General features: G+C 38.8%; 1 protein-coding gene and 2 long non-coding RNA genes across 5 annotated transcripts in view; 1 reads left to right on the top strand and 2 right to left on the bottom strand.

The window, feature by feature from the left end:
* Positions 1 to 989: 989 nt before the first annotated feature.
* Positions 990 to 5,457, bottom strand: LOC135242471 (uncharacterized). The gene is made up of 2 exons (XR_010326362.1): positions 5,120 to 5,457; positions 990 to 2,745 (listed from the first exon to the last, which is right to left on the bottom strand). It is a non-coding gene; the product is annotated as an uncharacterized LOC135242471 (long non-coding RNA).
* Positions 5,458 to 5,690: 233 nt separating this feature from the next.
* LOC135242414 (NACHT, LRR and PYD domains-containing protein 3-like) overlaps positions 5,691 to 18,873 on the top strand; it is a 31,175-nt gene continuing 17,992 nt past the window's right edge. Inside the window, exons 1-5 of one of the 3 annotated variants that reach the window (XM_064313497.1) lie at positions 5,691 to 6,166; positions 9,204 to 9,292; positions 11,352 to 11,462; positions 12,733 to 12,802; positions 14,599 to 14,929. In XM_064313497.1, coding sequence (XP_064169567.1) covers positions 9,234 to 9,292; positions 11,352 to 11,462; positions 12,733 to 12,802; positions 14,599 to 14,929 — 571 coding nt within the window. In that variant the 5' untranslated portion in view covers positions 5,691 to 6,166; positions 9,204 to 9,233. Of the gene's footprint in view, positions 6,167 to 9,203; positions 9,293 to 10,908; positions 11,020 to 11,351; positions 11,463 to 12,732; positions 12,803 to 14,598; positions 14,943 to 18,873 lie in introns of those variants that run through there. The other 2 variants (XM_064313496.1, XM_064313495.1) reach the window with 2 other exon arrangements.
* On the bottom strand, positions 14,549 to 17,167 carry LOC135242467 (uncharacterized). The gene is made up of 2 exons (XR_010326358.1): positions 17,026 to 17,167; positions 14,549 to 14,907 (listed from the first exon to the last, which is right to left on the bottom strand). It is a non-coding gene; the product is annotated as an uncharacterized LOC135242467 (long non-coding RNA).

The following is an 18,873-nucleotide window of genomic DNA, read 5'->3' on the forward strand; positions in this document are numbered from 1 at the left end:
CACTGATGGGTGATGGAAAACGCGTCACTAACTATGCGCCGCTTGTGATTTTTTCCCGGGAATGTCGCCACAGACACCAAGTTCTTTAGGGTGGCTGAAGGATGGAATGGGTAATATATTTAAACAAAGAAATAAAGTAAATGAATAAATAAATACAATAATGAGGGAGAAAATCGAACAAAACGTTGTCCTCTGGAAGGAGTGGGGGTAAAAAAAGATGGAGGGGAGCAGAGAGGAAAGAAGGATAAGGGGAGGGGGGGTTGGGCGGGTGGGATTTAGGTGGAGGGCGGTGACTAGGGAAGAGGTTGGAATACTGGTCATTGGTTTTGGGTGGAGGGATGTGTGGAGGACATTCACTCGCTAGTGGTGAGACAGATAGACTATTGATAAATATTGTATCTACTTCTGTTTTTGTTTCTGTATTTTATGTATTTATTTTATCCTGTTATTATCAGTATCATTACTATATGTATGTGTATGTATATGTTTGTATATATATATGTGTGTATGTATGTATATTCGTTTGTTTGGAAAAATAAATAAATAAATAAAGAAAATTCCTACAAAGAAAAGGGCAACAGCAAAAAAAATAAAAATAAAAAAAAAAGAAGTATCAACATTGAGTTTCTGGCAACAGATTCCAAGTCTTAAGGGACCTCTGAGTACTAAGCCAGATAAAAATCTAAAGAGTGAGTTTCTAGAGTTTCATGATTGAGCAGATGCTGGTGCCAGGCATGTACAGAGTAGGCATGTACAGAGTAGGCACCTAAAAAAAACTCCTTTCTGCTCTGCCTCTCTTCATTGACATCTCCCGCTGGCTACGCAAGAGGCAGAGTATCCCAGCCACAGTGGTCAGAATTGTATCGTGTAAATTGTAAATTCTAAATGCCATTTGGCTTCATCAATAACAGTGTTTCAAAATATCTGAGCCATCAAAATAAATAAATAAATAAGAGACCCGAAAATAATGAAAATGATAGAAGAACAGAGGATAAACGTTAAACAGTTTAATGTTTAATGTTACGTTAACCAAGACGGCTGAAATAGCATTGTTTAATCTCTGTGATAGGGATACTTTGGAGCTTCGTTATCTAATGAAGATGGCAAACATTAGTTATGAATGAGTTGCTCTCCTAGGCTTGTGGTTTGTGGTGAGGGCCCTCGAGCTAGGCTGGGTTCCACACCGACTCCCATTGTTTTGGCAGCTGGGCTGCACCTGTATCGTTGGCGTTGGCTTCTGTATTATCTGTGTTTTCACTGACAACAGAACAGCTCACAGTGTCACCCTCATCCCCAATGTCATTTACATGGATGAAAGATGAGGCCTTTACCTGACCCTTATTTAGCTGAAGATGACTTTATCATTTTGCCAGCCAAGTTAGTCACTTTCTTAAGGTTAATCTCTGACTACGAAAAGAGATCCACTCATCTGCACATGGCCAAGCAGCCAATCATAGTGTAATAACTGCTAATCAAAACACTGCCATTGCATACTTGTTGTTGGTTACTAACCAAAGGGTGTCCACACAAATGTATTGCATTGTTGATCATTTCCGAAGATGGATCACAAAATGGAGCTCTTACACAAACAAATGGTCAAATTATTGCTTTTAAATCATAGTAAATTACTTTTCAAATAATGACATTGGCATATTATGTTTTATACATTGTAGATGGACCACCAACTGTGTTAGGTGTGGTGGTCCACCCCATGTAATGTATTGAAGGGGAAACCCTGCTGCGGGGACATATCTGGACGTGTCTTGTGTAGGAGTCAGCAGACATCATCCAAGTTAACAAAGTTTTTAGGGAATATATTCATGCTTCGATTTCTTACACCCATGTTTGTTGCAGAGACTGGGCAAACTGTAGGAGGCCAAAGTCATTGTGCACCACTCAATACCATGATCATTCGTGTGACTCAACAGCTTTAGGACACATTCCTTGAAGGCTTCAGAAAACAGACTTTGCCGGTGCTGCAGTGGTCTTTCTGCCCTTATGAACCTCCTGATATTTATTCTGTGGTTTGAAAGAGCATCTCACCATCAACCTCCCGAGCTCGTTTCACACAAACAAACTTTTGACCTCTCAGGAAAAACTTGGTGCTTTTGCTATGTCTGCATCTTCCCTTACATGACCTTTGAAGTGTCTGACAAGTTTTGATTCAGCCTCTCCACAACCAAAGCAGGAACTGTGTCCGCTTCCTGTTATGGTGGTTGAATCTGGTTGGTCAGAAGTGTCATCTGTGTGGTTCTGGTGGTTTTATGGCATAGCCAGGTCCACAGGTGCCTCCATTTGATTGTCCAGGTAACTACTTGGTGTTCCATTGAATGCAAGGGCATTTGTTTTCACTTGACTTATTGCAGGGCTTTCAAATTCAGTCTCAGATCCAGAATCAGATGTAAAGCAAGGGATGTATTCTTTTCAGGAAGACATATCTCATTTCTTTCTCTTAACTGGCTCAATGAATCCAGCTTCTGCATTTGAGCCTTTGCGTTCTTCTTGTATTTGTTGTCTACCATTGCCTTTAGAGGCCTAAGAAGAGATGAAGAGTGATTGATTACCTAATGTAAAATTTGTCTTCCACTTTTCCATACCCATATACATACCTGCCTTGGAGGGAGAACATAGGTAGGGTCCTTTGCAGAAACTCCCCGATCCCCTCATCCTCCACTATGGTGAATGGCTCAGAATCTTTCTCAACCATGTTCACCAACACTTCATCAATCTCTTGCTTTCACATCTCTATGACAAAAGAAAATGGACAAAACATGTAGTCTATGTAAATATTAGGGAAGGGTACAAGTAATGGATCGATCGATTACTCATCGGATGTGTGCTTACTTATTCTTTTTTATATTTTCTCATGGAGGCTACAACTATGTTTCAGAACTTAGCACCATTTATTAATTTATCATATGTAAAAAAGAATACGCATTAAAATAGAGTTTTGATTACAATGTGCTGTTTGTTGGTGAGCCGTTGCATAAGTGGGATAATGTCAGAGAGGCTGAGCATTATGCAGGTTGAATGCCCTGTGCTGAGGGAAATTGCCCGAGGCGTATTTCAGCTACTACCTTCGTCAGCTGTAATGGAAGCATGCATTTAAATACATGCGATTCAATTGCAATGGAAACATCACTTAAGTATTCCAGCAAATATCTCATACTTTATACCACTTAGCAGCGATTGTGTCTTTCTAGTACCTCAGCTGGATTACCTAATATTAAAATTCAGTTTGGTTTTAAGTCAAAATGCAAAAGCATGTTTGTTATCACAGATAGCTAGCTAGCCAAATTCTTAATTATATTCAAAACACAGGCTAAACTATAACATAGTCAAGCTATAACTAGACTAGCTACTTTCTGTACCGTCATACATGGACATCAAGCTGACACTGTTGCAAGAATGCTATTGTAACTTGGCTTGCTTGCTCTTTTGAATTTCCACTTTATTTATCGAGTCAGACTAATGCGCATGAATTTAGAATGATGACTGAACTTTTGTAGGTGCCACTTCAGAGCCAGGCATATTTAGAAAAACAATGCATATCAGAATCAAGTATTAAGCAAAGCTGTTGTGTAAAGGTTTTCTGGGCGTGGAACATTATTGAGTTGAGAATAAAATTATTTGTATCATATCTGACACTGACTGAGTTTATTGACTCAATAGGCCAAGCATTAAGACTTTATTACGATGGACAAATTAGATGTGCGCTGTTGTGCCTAGTCTCACAACCCATTCCCATCTATTCCATTTCCAGCAGCCTAAAATTCATACTTATCCTATGAATGAGGGAGTTCTCACATCACATTATTTAATGAGTTTCTCCAAATCAATACGGATCAGAATGAAAATCTGCAATTTTTATTTCACTGATGAATCAATAAATGTAAGGCAATGATATTGAATTTAAAAAGTACATTTATAGCAAAAACTTTATTTCATAATTGCATTTTAATGCAATATGATGAATCAATCTCTATCTCTTCTTAATCTGTGTAACTTTCTATCATTTACAGTGGGTACCATAATGTTCGGGACAAAGAGTTTTTTAAAAATTGGCTCTGTTCTCCACAATTTTAGTTTTTAATGTTAAATGTGTTCATTTGCTTTCTGTGTTGACTGCCTCATCTTTTGGATGCTCCAAGTGATTAATGAAAAAGTAACAGCCACCTGGGCACAGGCATTTATAATACGCATGCACTGCATTGGTCTATAAGACAGACTATTTGCTTTGTAAAAGCTTACCTGAGTGTTAACAAACAAACAAAAGCAGCTTTCCTTATAAATTTAGACGTTACCACAACTCACTTCATTACATTACATTACATTACAGGCATTTAGCAGACGCTCTTATCCAGAGCGACTTACACAACTTTTTTACATAGCACTTTACATTGTATCCATTTATACAGCTGGATATATACTGAAGCAATGCAGGTTAAGTACCTTGCTCAAGGGTACAACGGCAGTGTCCTTACCCGGGAATCGAACTTACGACCTTTCGGTTACAAGCGCAGTTCCTTACCCACTGTGCCACACTCCATCCTACATGGTAAGTTACGAAGTTGCTTATGCATCAATTTTTACACAGTCTTTTCTATGAATAAAGCCCCATGCCTCATAATATGAGGATGTGGCTGGTTTCACTTCTTTGGCATTTCCTTGGTTAACATTAGTGCAGGAATAAAATCTGCGTAGACACATTAAAGGGTATTTTCATTTGCTGTTACAATTATTCCGCACCTCTGTTACAATCTTACTGACTATGCAGTATGAATGTAACATTGGACTGCATGTACTTTTAAAACTGTATTAAGGAATGACTGCTGTCATGTCAAACTAGTTTGAAGTAAAATTTTATAGTATTTATAAATAAATAAAATATTAAAATGTAAAATAAATATCATATAAAATAGAGTTGAACCCGGGGTTGGTTGGCACAATTATTTTGGGGATGTGCAAACCAAGCCTGGTATAGGTGCGCAGTTAATAATGTGATAACACACTTGGTTTATCACATTGGGAACTATAATTCGTAGAAATGGCTTACTGGTTTCCTCTAGGTACGCTGTTGCTGTGACCCCTAATCACACTAAACAAGAAGGTAACTTACATTTCAGGAACTGCAGCATTCCACGCACCCGCAGCTTTCCAACGCCGACACGTCACATTCCCACGTTATAGCCTTTCAGAAGTGCGAAGAATTAAGCTAAATGTAGTCGATGTTATAGTAGTTTAGAGCCGTTCAAAAGCGCGAAGAACGAAGCTAAATGTACGTTATGGTTTCATTGTGAAACACATTTTTGCCTTCGAAAAGTAACATTGCATTCTCACGAACTCTTGACGTGTGAATTTTTGTTTTGTTAGACAAACGAGGCTGTCAGGTTCTGCTCATTTCCTTTTTGCTTAGACTGTGGGCTTAGTTACGTATGAAACATGGGTTGGGTAACAATGCCTTTATCTCAGCCCGAAGGATAAATAAAGATCAGTTGCGAGCTCATGTCAAGTAATTTAATTCATAGCTGTAATACGTTTATAAATGTGCTAAGTTTCACTCCTGAAACCTGAGCTGCTTTGTCCACATCATAGTGTACAAGACCACAATAATGAAAACACTTTTAATTGCAGGATTAATTAATCATGTTGATGACAGTAAGATCGGAGCAATTCCAAAGTAAATACATTTTCATGGTTATTGTTAATTCTGTTGAGGAAATGAGACCGTATTTCGTATAGTCCATCGTCATATTAATCTTAATGTGTCTTGAAATAGGCTGGTAAGATTTCTTACAGTTTCACGGACGTTCGTTACATTTAAAAGGCATATTTGTGGGTTTCGCGTACAGAGGGTACCACTATCCTAACTTCATTATAATTCCCACGTTGCAGAATAGTATATTTACATTACATTAATCTTAGGCAGATTTCTACAGGAATTAAATATTTGACAGTTTTTGGATAACTATAAACACAATAGCCGACATGATCAATAAAAAGATGCAGGGCGGTTTCTCACTTGACCGAGTGAAGTAGGCTAACAAATGGAATGCGGTAATCCAAGGGAAACTAGGCTAGGGACATTTCAAACTCAAACGCGATTTTAAAAACGAAGGAGCAAAGGAAGGAGGAAACAAGGAATTAATTCGAATAAAAGAACGGGGTAAGTAGCCTACTGTGGAGTTAAATAATGGGTTGGAGTCCTGATCTGTGGTCACTTCTGGCACTACGATCTTTACTTCACTCAAGTGTGTTTTTCTGCACCTCTGCACCTTGAACTAATGCACTTGTTGTACGTCGCTCTGGATAAGAGCGTCTGCTAAATGCCTGTAATGTAATAATGTAATGTAAAAATAAAAAAGAGAAAAATTAAAGCGGTGTTAAGCGGTGATATGGGATTTATTGAATATAACGTATATATTTCTCAACTGAACTAATGTTATATCTGTGTTTATTAAACAACGTCGATAAACCAGCCTTCCAGACAGTGGTCTTGTGGAAAATTCGGTTTTTCTTTCCATCTAGTGTAATATTCATTAATTGGCATTCTTTAGAAAACAATTCTGACACGTTTATTCTGAACACATTTGAAACAAATAGATCCCACTTTGTCCTAGCCTATAGAAACCTCTATATTGTAAATTGAGATGTAAGGATAAAATGACAGTTTTATTTAGCAAATTTTTTGTTATGACGATACACGTCCTGCTATTCACATTTTCCCGTGATATTTCTGGCTTCAATTTATATGAGCTGTTTTGAGTATTGGCTGGACTCCAATGTACGATTTTTTATAGGTACATTGTCTGCACGGGGTATAAGAACTACCGATATCTGGGCAATACAGCGCTCTCTTCTGTCTCTTTCAAACATTGCTTTTACGATATTTCGAACCAGCCTTGCTTTCAAGTAGCCTAATAAAAACAATTTACACTATTTGGACAATAATTATTTTATTCATTAATGATCTTTGGACACGATATATTCGTACATAACGAATATATATAAATCGGGACCATTTTCTGATGCTGTGAAAATGAAGAGCTTTTGTTTGCCACAAGCCCTTCCCTACAAAATGAACATATCAGTTGTTGACACCATTAGACTTTTCGCACGTTCGATCCCACATACTTGCTCATTTATGTTACAGGCATAACTGAAATGTATAGTGTTTCATTTTTCTCCAAAAGCTACAAGGCCCAACAGTGTGATCTTGAAGGAAAACGTTCCTCCCTATATCTACAAAAAAAAAAAAAAAAAAAAACAGTTACGTTTTCTTCTGTATACTCAATGCCGTTTAGTTTCGCACATTGAATGCAAATCACTTCCACAACACTTGATTAATTGTAAAAACTTAAAAATATGGAAAATCTATAATTTTTTCTACGAATACAATTTATCAGAAATTGTTTTTTAAACAAATTATAATTAGATTTTTATTTTCATGTAATATTAGTTTCATTTTTACCAACAGGTGTTAACATTATTAGCACCGCTAAATATTCTTGTATAAATAAAATTAAACAAAGTGAAATCTACGTCAACATGTAGATATGTGTTCATCTCAGTCTGAAAAAACAATTGTGACTTTCCAATGCTTGCTGTTTTACTGTGGTGCAAAATAAATTTGTCATCACAGGCTACAATCTCAAAAATGAAAGTGATAAATGATTGTTGACCTTCAAAACAAGGAAATATATATATATATATATATATATATATATATATATATATATATATGCACTACTTACTGCTTGCTACTGTAAGGGCAGTGGTAACACACCCTGTTCTTGTAGATTTTCACTCTTACCCTAAGAAAGCACACCTCATTCAACAGCTAGAGATCTCAAACTACTGATTAGTTAAATCAGGTGTGCCAAATTAGTGTTGCAATGAAAAACTACAGGATCGTAGATCTCCAGGAACAGGGTTGGTTACCACAGAGTTGGGGCAATAGTTAAGAATTTGGGTGGCAGTGGAGTATAATGAGTGAGGAACTGGTCATGTAACCTGAAGGTTGCAGGTTTGATTTCCGGGTAGCGCACTGCCGTTGTACCCTTGAAGCAAGGTACTTAACGTGCATTGCTTCAGTATATGTGCAGCTGTATACTATGTAAAGTTATGTACAAAGTTGTGTAAGTTCCTCTGGATAGCATCTGCTAAATGCCAGTGCGGCAGATGGTTTGCGAGGTTAAAAAAATCCAGTAGTCCCAGTTGGAAAATTAATTACAGAACGTACTTGCTCTCCAAGTCTTAAAATCTGCGATTAGACACTTCCTCCAGGCCAAAAGGCTATTTGGAATGCTTTTCAGAAAAAAAACCTCTACAAAACAGTCAACAAGTCCAAGCGCCTTTAATTTTGTAAATGACAATGTTTCATCTGCTGTGGTCAGATGAGATGACATTACAACTTTCTGGCCGAACACACATGCAGTGGTTTCGGTGGTGAAAGAAGGATGCGTAGACAGAAAATATCCTCATTCCGACAGTTAAATACGATAGGCAGACTTTAATGTTACAGGCTGTTTTGTATACACTGGTCCTGGGGCTCTTGTTAAGGACAATCGCATCGTGAACTCTACTGAAGTACGTTTTGGCAAAAAAAAAAAAAAAAAAAACGGTTATCCTGAAGGAAGGATGTGAAATATCTGGAAAGATTCTGGATGGAGGAATGGTCTAAGATCTCTCCCAATGTGATCTCCAGTCTTATAATACCCTGTAGATAAAGACTACTAGCCATTATCTATGCAATGGGAGGTTGAACAAAGTACTATGTGCAGGTGGTACAAATTACAGGTGCGCCAATAATGGTGGCATTTAATTTTTAAACTTCTTGTATCATCCGAGAAATGAAATGTGTAATTTAGGTTGATTCCATTGAATCATTAATAAAATATATTCCACATGTTGGGCAATCTGTATAGCTAGGTGCTCTTAAAATTTATTGATAATGATAATGTCTTGTTCATCATTATCATGGGTGCAAAGCATTTTTTGAGGTGACTGTATAGTACATGTTTAGTGGTAATTTAAATTCCAGATTTCATACAGTATGGCGTTTAAATAATGTATGTGTTTGTGTGCATTAGTGTGTGTATATGTGTGTCCAGTGTGTTCTCATATTGTTTGTTAGCAGATCTGCTAATTTGGGTCAAACCACTTCAACCGCTTTTGGTCAAATACAGTCTGATGTGTTCCAGTGTCCTGTTATAGGGGGCGCAGTTTCGAAAATGAGTTTCTCAGAGGAGCCAGAGACTGAAGCTGGAGCCCTCAGCCCTGCCAGAAAAAGGTAAAATGCATGAATCAGAGGCCCTGTTCAGACCTGGCATTAAAATATGTCTTGGATGATCCGATCACAAGTGGACAGCTCTAACTACAGGTGTGAATGCACCGAAGACACATTGAGACCCGATCACGCAGACCACATTTCACACAGTCTGGCTTGATTGACAAGTAATTTATTCAGTGGATGAGAGTATAAGCTTTCTAATATTGCACAACATGTCTAATTTTGCTTTTGGAATAGCGTATTATAGGTCAGTGTAACCGAAAATTTTCTTATCATCGCATTCACTCTGTGGTTGTCAGGACCGGGTTGGGATTCAAACTCCGCTCCTTGTGGTCAGATTCTAGAGCTCGACCACTGGGCTAGACTCAAAGACTGATTAACCTAAAAGCAAGGGCAGGCACAAGAAGCAAACGATAAGGTTTTAATTTTCCAAGAACAAAAAACTGGATTCCAATAAAATATACACAAGAAAGTACTCAGGCACAACAGTCTTTAAGTTCCAAAGAACACGATCCAAAAAAACGTGTAAACAAGGAAGGCCAAAAAATTTCAAAATCCAAAAAACTCATAGAAAAGGTAGCACTTACTCAAGGTAGACAGGACAAAGACTGAGCGAAGACAGCTACAAAACGGGCAACTTAAATACACAGCACAATTAAGGCACATATTACCAAGACGCTCTCAAAGACAAAAAAGAAGGAAACCCAATGTCTACAAGGATGCCATCTGGTAGCCAAAAGGATGTATTACAGTCCAGATCCTGACAGTGGTAGCAGTAAAAGACACTGCACCTAACGAAACGTTGTCAACAATTTTTTGTAATTTCTTGGAAAATACTATTATTATTGACAACTTCTGGGCATAGCTTTGACATATGTTTGCTGATAGACTTATCTGACATCGTTTTCTGGAGCAAAACAGAAGCTTCTTCTTCTTCTTCTTTTAATTTCCTGCAGACTAGGCACAGGTAGTGCATTGCTGCCTCCCGCCTGTTAAAAACAACAACACATTTGGTCTTTGCAAACGGAAATGATGTACGTGTTTATTTGCATATAGAGTGTCTTGTTGTACGTCGCTCTGGATAAGAGCGTCTGCTAAATGCCTGTAATGTAATGGAAGTGAGTTCCGATCACAAGTGGTCACTCGAGACGCATTCTGATGCCAGGTGTGAACTGACATCCTTCTTGACTGAATCTAGACACAGTCTGGATATATCTGGATACAAAGTACAGGTCCGAACAGGGCCAGAGTTAATGTGCTGTGAGTTAGAGCTGCAGTAAGAGGATGAGTTTAATTGGAAGCTCTGTCTCCATGTGCTGTGAGTTAGAGCTGCAGTAAGAGGGTGAGTTTAACTGGAAGCTCTGTCTGTATGTGCTGTGAGTTAGAGCTGCAGTTAGAGGATGAGTTTAACTGGACGCTCTGTCTCCATGTGCTGTGAGTTAGAGCTGCAGTAAGAGGATGAGTTTAACTGGAAGCTCTGTCTCCATGTGCTGTGAGTTAGAGCTGCAGTAAGAGGATGAGTTTAACTGGAAGCTCTGTCTCCATGTGCTGTGAGTTAGAGCTGCAGTAAGAGGGTGAGTTTGACTGGAAGCTCTGTATCCATGTTTTATTCACAGGGTTGTGGTAGAAAGAGCAGGGTCATCTGCACCCAGCTGTCTGTCTATGAAGAGTAATGAATCAATGGATCGTCCAATCTACTTAAAAAGAGAGTTTACAGGTGATCACAGGTAATTAAATATGATCATATCGACACTACTGTTCAATCTCACTGACAACTTTCATGCGTAGGTGGGTGTATTATGTCACATTCAGTTGTGCTGTTAGTTAGAGCTGCAGTAAGAGGATTAGTTTGACTGGAAGCTCTGTCTCCATGTGCTGTGAGTTAGAGCTGGAGTAAGAGGGTGAGTTTAACTGAAAGCTCTGTCTCCATGTGCTGTGAGTTACAGCTGCAGTAAGAGGGTGAGTTTGACTGGAAGCTCTGTCTCCATGTGCTGTGCGTTAGAGCTGCAGTAAGAGGGTGAGTTTAACTGGAAGCTCTGTATCCATGTTTTATTCACAGGGTTGTGGTAGAAAGAGCAGGGTCACCTGCACCCAGCTGTCTGTCTATGAAGAGTAATGAATCAATGGATCGTCCAATCTACTTAAAAAGAGAGTTTACAGGTGATCACAGGTAATTAAATATGATCATATCGACACTACTGATCAATCTCACTGACAACCTTCATGCGTAGGTGGGTGTATTATGTCACATTCAGTTGTGCTGTTAGAGCTGCAGTAAGAGGAGGAGTTTAACTGGAAGCTCTGTCTGTTATGTTCTGTGCAAGGACCCAAACGCAGACCAGGGAAATCCAAAAAACGTTGTCTTTATTCAGTCCAAAGTTCAAAGCCAGGTAATCAGAGATAGGACGGTACAAAATCAAGTTTCCAAAAGAATAGTGGTAAACGGGCAAAAAATCAAAAACCAGGAGATCAGATAGGCGAAGGTACAAAGGAACAGGCAAAAGAGAAGTCAAAACAAAGCAAAGGTCAAACCAGAAAGCAATCAAACAAAAGGGGCAGGCAAACTCAAAGTTGTACAGAGAGGGTATCTCAGGAATCTCGATAAACAAAGGCTTACAACACATCAGCACAGTGAATATGATCAACATTCTGACAGAGAGCTGGTGGAAAAGACTGACATTTATACACTGGGGAAGGTAACAATCAAGAAGGGGTTACGTGAGTGAGAGCGGAGTAACAAACAACATCCAGGTGAAGAACATTAGGATAACTAATTAAATGACAGGGGACTGACAAAACGCGGACTGGAATCACATAGACAACAATGATAACAGACGGCCTGGGTTTAGCAGGTAAAACACGTGCACAGAGAGAGAGAGGTGCAGTTAGAGCAAGAGACAGGTGCAGGCAATTGCAGAACTCAGCGTTAGGGCAGACTAGAAAGAAAAGGGGCGGAGCTACAGCGCAGCATGGAAAAGGGGAGAATGGTTAATGTATTAGTATAGTGATCTAAACTATCAAAAACCCAAAACTAGTGTTTGTTAATCCATTCGTAATATTCACATGTTAGTATATTAATGAGGTTAGTACTTTACAATCTATAAGTTAGGAAGTAAGTAAGTAAAACGAGACTGGAAAGAAGGGGGGAAACCACGAAAACCTGGAACCACCCGAATAGTGAAATCACGCAAATACAGGGGAGTGAAGCAGCTCAGGGAACACAGACACAGACACGGCACTGGGGAGACAAGTGACCGGGAGAACGAAAACACTGGGACGGAGGATGTGAAAAAATAATAAACCCACAGAAACACAAAACAAACAGTAACAGCAAACAGATACTAATACAGACTACAACACTGTCTCCATGTGCTGTTAGTTAGAGCTGCAGTAAGAGGGTGAGTTTAACTGGAAGCTCTGTCTCCATGTTTCGTTCACAGGATTCAGCTTTCCCTGCAGCCCAGCCGATTAAAAGAGAAGACGTCAGGGACATTACCTTTCTTAAATCTGGTATTTCAGTCTTTTCTATTACTTTTTATAGCTCCTTTCGCAATTTTCTTGTACTTTTCATTTCCATTTAATTGGACGAAGAGCTTGTGAAGATGTAGTTCTAATTTAAAATGTACTAAATGTATTCCATCAAAAGACATACATTCATATCTCATCCAGTTTAAAAGTCCAGGAAACTGAAATCTCTGAATCCTTTGTGCATGTGTTGTCTTAATACTTTTTTGCATTCACAAAAAGCCAAGAAATATTTTTGATTCTTGCAAAAAAAAGAGAGAAAGAAACCCAAAAAGGTAGAAACGCCTGCTCTAAATTGGCTTATTTACCCTCTTGGCCAAATGCCAGATATTCAATGGGCGGGGTTAGCTGAGTGTCTGGGTCTTTTTTCTGCATGTAGTATATAAATTACACTCTTTCCAGTTTTGTCTGGGTAAGGCAAGCTATGTTGAAAATGCCTAAGCATTGCCCCTTCTCTGGATGTGGAGAAAGCAGTATGCTTTTTCCTTTTTACAAAAATGAAGAGATTTGTTTTATTTCTGGAGCCCACGGGCACTGCAATATTACAGTAACCTGTACAGTTAGGATTTGCAGTGCCCATTTTCTCCTGGAAGTTTTCGCAGAATGCGGTGGATTGGTAAGTAGGCCTACCGTTAGCTAGGGACAATTAAATAGCTTTCAAGCTTAGACATGTGGAATCAATACTTTCTTTGGGTGTCATGTCCAAATGTTGAGACTGCTGTCTAATGTTAGTGTACAGTAGCTCAGTGTTACAGCATTATTACACATTGAATGATCTTTGGGTTTGACTATATGACGGTTGAGCCTCGTTTATGTTACTTTTTTGTTTTGTCTGGCAGTGTTGGCTACTGTTCTAACCAGCTCTAACCTAGCCAGCGATTAGGAATGGCTTGCGTATGATGTGTCTTACGGATATGACTGTTAATGAACGTCTTGTGCTCACCCACACTGTGCTTGTCTGCTAGACAGGTTACAAAAATCTAATAGTGATTATTGCAATTTAATAGCTATATTTGGGTTAAATACTTGAAAGAACTATTGAGAAGACAGTCAATGGTCACTTATGGGGAATACAACCACAAATTGAATCCAGTTGCCTGGGCCTTTAAACACAGTGGCAGAGTAAGACTTTAAACCTGAGACATTTCGATAAAAAGCATTCCTTTTACAGATACCATTTACTAAATGCATTGCTCAGAGAATTTTCCATTATTCTAAGAAAATTCATGATTCATCAGAAGTAGTGCCTCTAGAAAAGCATCATTTAGAAACAAAAGCTGGTCTTCAAACATGAGTGTTTGGCACTGCTGCATGTTTGGTGTCTGGGCATATCTGTCCTTTTTCTGGCACCCAGAAAGACACCCAAGACCAGAATAAAATAAATTGAGAGTTTGATTCAGTCACTATGATACAGCACATCTTCGTGTGCTTATTTCACACTGATACAGCACACCTCTTCATGTGTATATTCCACACACTGATGCAGCACACCTCTTCATGTGTTTATTTCAGTCACTCTAATTCAGCACACTTCATGTGTTTATTTCAGTAACTCTGATACAGCGCACCTCTTCATGTGTTTATTTCAGTCACTCTAATTCAGCACACTTCATGTGTTTATTTCAGTAACTCTGATACAGCGCACCTCTTCATGTGTTTATTTCAGTAACTCTGATACAGCACACCTCTTCATGTGTTTAAGTCGCTCTGATACAGCACACCACTTCACACTTTTCACACTGATATGGCACACCTCTTTATTATACCTTTGTTTATTTTAGTCTCTCCTGCGCACTCTGATGAAGCTGAAGAAGGTTGAAAAGTTTCAAATGTTTCAGAGCCATCTGAGTCAGGATTGCCCAGAATGCTGCGTAATTCTGTCTGAAGATCCTTCTGTAGTGGATGAATTTATGGAGATCAAGACATTGTTTAAGAGTTGTGATTACTCAGAATGCATTGAGAGAGAACAGGAAGATCCTGAGGCTGTGTTCATAGCTGAGAAGTTGCTGGAGACCTGTGGCAGTGAGAGGTCTCTGAAGATTACAATCCACATCCTGAGGAACATGAGGCAGAAGGATCTCACCAACCCACTGGAGAGTGATGAGCAGCACAGTAAGAATATTCTGTCATTGCTACTGTGTGTCCAATATAATGCTGAAAAGAGTTTAGCCAACAAATCTCATAGTGAACAGTGTTCTGATTCACAGCATTTTCACTTAATAGTGTTTACATTGGCAGTCTTTACAGAATGAAAACATACACAACATGTACATAAAGGCAGGGTAAGCAAAAGCTCATGTTGTTGAGTGGGATTCAAACCAGGTGCCTTGTGATCACCAGTAACTAAACCATCAGCCAGACTGCCCTGAGTTTGTATCCAGGACTAAAGAGTCACAATGTCATTTAGGCAAGTAGGATATGCTTTTGGGTCAACATCACTATTGTTGGTCCAGGAACTACATGTCCTCTCATGTCATCAGTGTGTGCCGAACAGCCTTTCCCTGAGCCATTTTTGAATTCTCCAGAACGTCCTGCTTTCCAGGGAGGAAAGCAATTCTGTAGCTGCCCATTTCTATTCATAACATTGAACAAAATCCCTTATTTACTGAACATATTTTAGCTGTACCGGTTACAGTTATTCTTTTAAATAAGCACTCTTAGTTGTTTGTATTAGTAGCCAGCTAGCTAGCAGAGCTGTTTTTAAATTCCATTCTATTAACATTAAGTAATAAATGGCCCGTCTTCAGTTGTTTTAGTAAAAACGAAGAAAAAATTGTTACAAATTGTGGGATAAAAAAAAGTTAACCAAAAAAAAAAAAAAACACCAAAAACATAACATATATTGTATATACAATATATTGTTATCCTTGAAAATGAGCAATTCTGTCCTGGATCACCATGGTAATGAACATCCTGGATCAATATTGGCAAATCTATCCCAATATCACAATGTGATGACAATCCTAGATCAACAATAGCAAATCTATTCAAGATCAACAATGTGATGATCATCCTGGATCAACGTGAGAAATGTCTATCCAGGATCAACATTTTCAAATCTCTTTTTAGGATGGAAGATGTAATGAATGATCCTAGATCAACATTAGCACCTAAATCCAGGATCTGATGAACCTGGATTAAAACTGGCATTGGAAACCTGAATTGGGGGAATATTTTCTAGTGACTAAAATGTTAAAGATGGGATATGTACAATATGTCAAGTTAAGTGGTAAACTGCCAATGTTTTTTTTATTTTTATTTTTTTTTAATTTTAGGTTACCAAAAACTGAAAAATAATGTATATTTCAGAATTATAAAAAGGCATTTTTTAGGGAACAATTAATGGGTTAACAACTTACAGCTTTTCTGCAGAAAAGGAAGTGAATTAAACCTTGAAATTTGATTAAAACAATTCCTACAGATTTCCCAACATTTGTTGATTACTTACACACCCTCTGTCTGTATAAATTCAGTGTTGGAACAGACTGTATTACTATACCCTCTGAAGTATTATTTGGCCCAAGGTTTATGGGGGCCCTCTGTTTCAGTTGAAAACCACCCCCCAAGACCCAGCCAGTATTAAAATTGTAATATGTATCACACTATTTAAAAAAGTAAACCATATCACACTATTAAAAACGGTAACATGTTTCACAGTATGGTAAACCACAGCAGTATTTTGAATTGTAAAGGGAGTTAAAATGACTAACTTCATTGTTAGTTATTTTATTTGTTATTTCATTGTGATCTGATTTATTTCAGAACAGGCGGCTAACGTTAGCTAGCCGCCCCCAGCTAACTGCACTGCAGAGATTGACACTGACAGGATTCTGGCTGAGTTAGCTAGCTAATGTTATTCACATGTCACAACCATGAGAAGGCAGAAATGACGATGAAGGGGCGATGATAACATGTGTAGATCGGGTACTCCGGGGTGAAACTCCGAGGAGAAAGGGCGAAATAAACACTTAAAACATCCAAAAGGCTAACTTTGACTAGCTAGCTAGCTAACCTTAGCGTGTGGGGTCATTCTCTCAACCTTCGCCGGCACCTCAGAAAACATTAGTTAAGTTTAACGTTGTTAGCTTAAGTCTGTAGTTAGCTAGCTAAGCTAACGTATTGGTGTTGTTATGGTTTACGCAGTTTATCACGCAGTGCGTTACAAATAATCGTGACACAAACAAACAAACATGCAACGCAATCCTCACTTCCTTATCCTAGATCTATTTCAGAACAGGTGGCTAACGCAGCAACAGTAGACACTAACCTCGCCTGCCAGTCGGCGGTAATCTAACGTTAAGGGCACGGTCACACGTGCGAGTGCAGCCGAATGACTATCGCCTGCCGAGGCGAAATTCGCATCTTATTATGCTGAATGTGGGCAGTGCAGGGTGTGACGCACACCAAAATCAGTTGGCTGGTTTGTAGTCCGTTTGAGTGGTTGTTGTTTCATAGTTTCATGGACAAACACGGAGAAAGAACATTGGTGTACAAGTTATTGACAGTAAATAACAGTTGTTATAGTTGTATTTGTTAGCTTAGCCAAGTTAAGCTACCAAATACCGCAAAATATGAATTGATGTTATTGATACATTTTCCATTTATTTACCTTCAATGCCTGTCTCACAACTCACTGCCAGCCAGGCAGCCTCTCTCTTGTGGAGTTTTCATGGGCAATATTGGGATGGCAGGTATGCCATCCCGCCAAGTTACGCCTTGGCGGGGGCATGTCCCATACCTATACAGCACCAAGAGTTTGGCACTTTTCAGGGTTCCCCACAGAAATAACCATAACAGCCACAGACACTCAGCCCTTAAAAACATTAAATTCTGTAAATTCTGACCACATTTCAACAGACAGATTTCATAAACAACTTCACATGTCCACACAATAAAGCCCCAAACTAAGGGGATTTACCGTTTTCTCCTTCTTCTTCTTCTTCTCATTCTTATTTTTCCTGCCGCCTATCCCACTAACAACATGTCTCCCCATTGGACATTTTACAGACACCAGCCAAATCTTCACCTACACGACCCAATCAAAAACTTGCATACACATGCAAAATAACATACAATCATTCACGCAACAGAAAGGCTGGGCAGCGAAATACATTCATACCAATACAAATTGGACATATAGACGCCTATTCAATCAATCTTGACTGTGAGAAAGCCATCCACACATATGTTTGGCCAGTCCATGTACTGCATGCTTATAATGATTGTATGTTTCTTGGTATAAATGTCTGTTCGTAAATGTGAATGTAACATGCTGCCAGGGAAATGTCCCCATGGGGATAAAGAAGTTATCTATGTATGTATGTGCAATATGTATTTTACAAGCAGTATTGTACGTAGCAAATATACAATCACTTGTACATTTACTCAAATTCAGTTCAGAAACAAGTATAAACATGTTTTCTGGAGAAATATGCTTCCTGTAGTTACTGACCAGCAGTTTTCTACTTGAATTTCAATGTGTTCCATGAGGCAAGTCAAAATATTTGACACTTTGATCTGAAATGGTAAGATTACAAAACACAGGGCCAAGTGACTTGAAAGAATTGAGGAAATATTGGGTAGCATTGCTTTGGAATACATCTTATTTAATTTTGGTGCGGCAAGATAGCCTATATTGTTTGTAGTACTGTAACTTGGCGTCATTTTGATATCTATACTTTCAATCGCAGGCCTGGATTTTGGCAGTCTGAATGAATGAGTTATAGACGGTGCATGGCTTGTATGTGTGAGTAACTTGGCATTTTTGCACGTTGAAAACGTGTTTTTTATGAGATCGTACAATACTGGCTGGTTAGACACAGCAACAATCAAAGTCTCCTCAATCCTGGCTCACTAAGAAAACATACAGCCAATTACAGCCAAGTGGGGTCGACCACACACACTTCTTTGCTATTGGTTGGCTGCAAATTCGCCGGTCAAAGTTCACCAAAGTTGAACTCCACGCGAATCGAAGATGCGAATTTGCTTCGCCACTGGAAGCAAATGTTTTATTCGCCCCTTCGCTCACATAGAATGGAAGTGAATGGGAGGCGATT

This window comes from Anguilla rostrata, chromosome 16, assembly GCF_018555375.3.
Source record: "Anguilla rostrata isolate EN2019 chromosome 16, ASM1855537v3, whole genome shotgun sequence".
NCBI classification, from domain to species: Eukaryota; Metazoa; Chordata; class Actinopteri; order Anguilliformes; family Anguillidae; genus Anguilla; species Anguilla rostrata.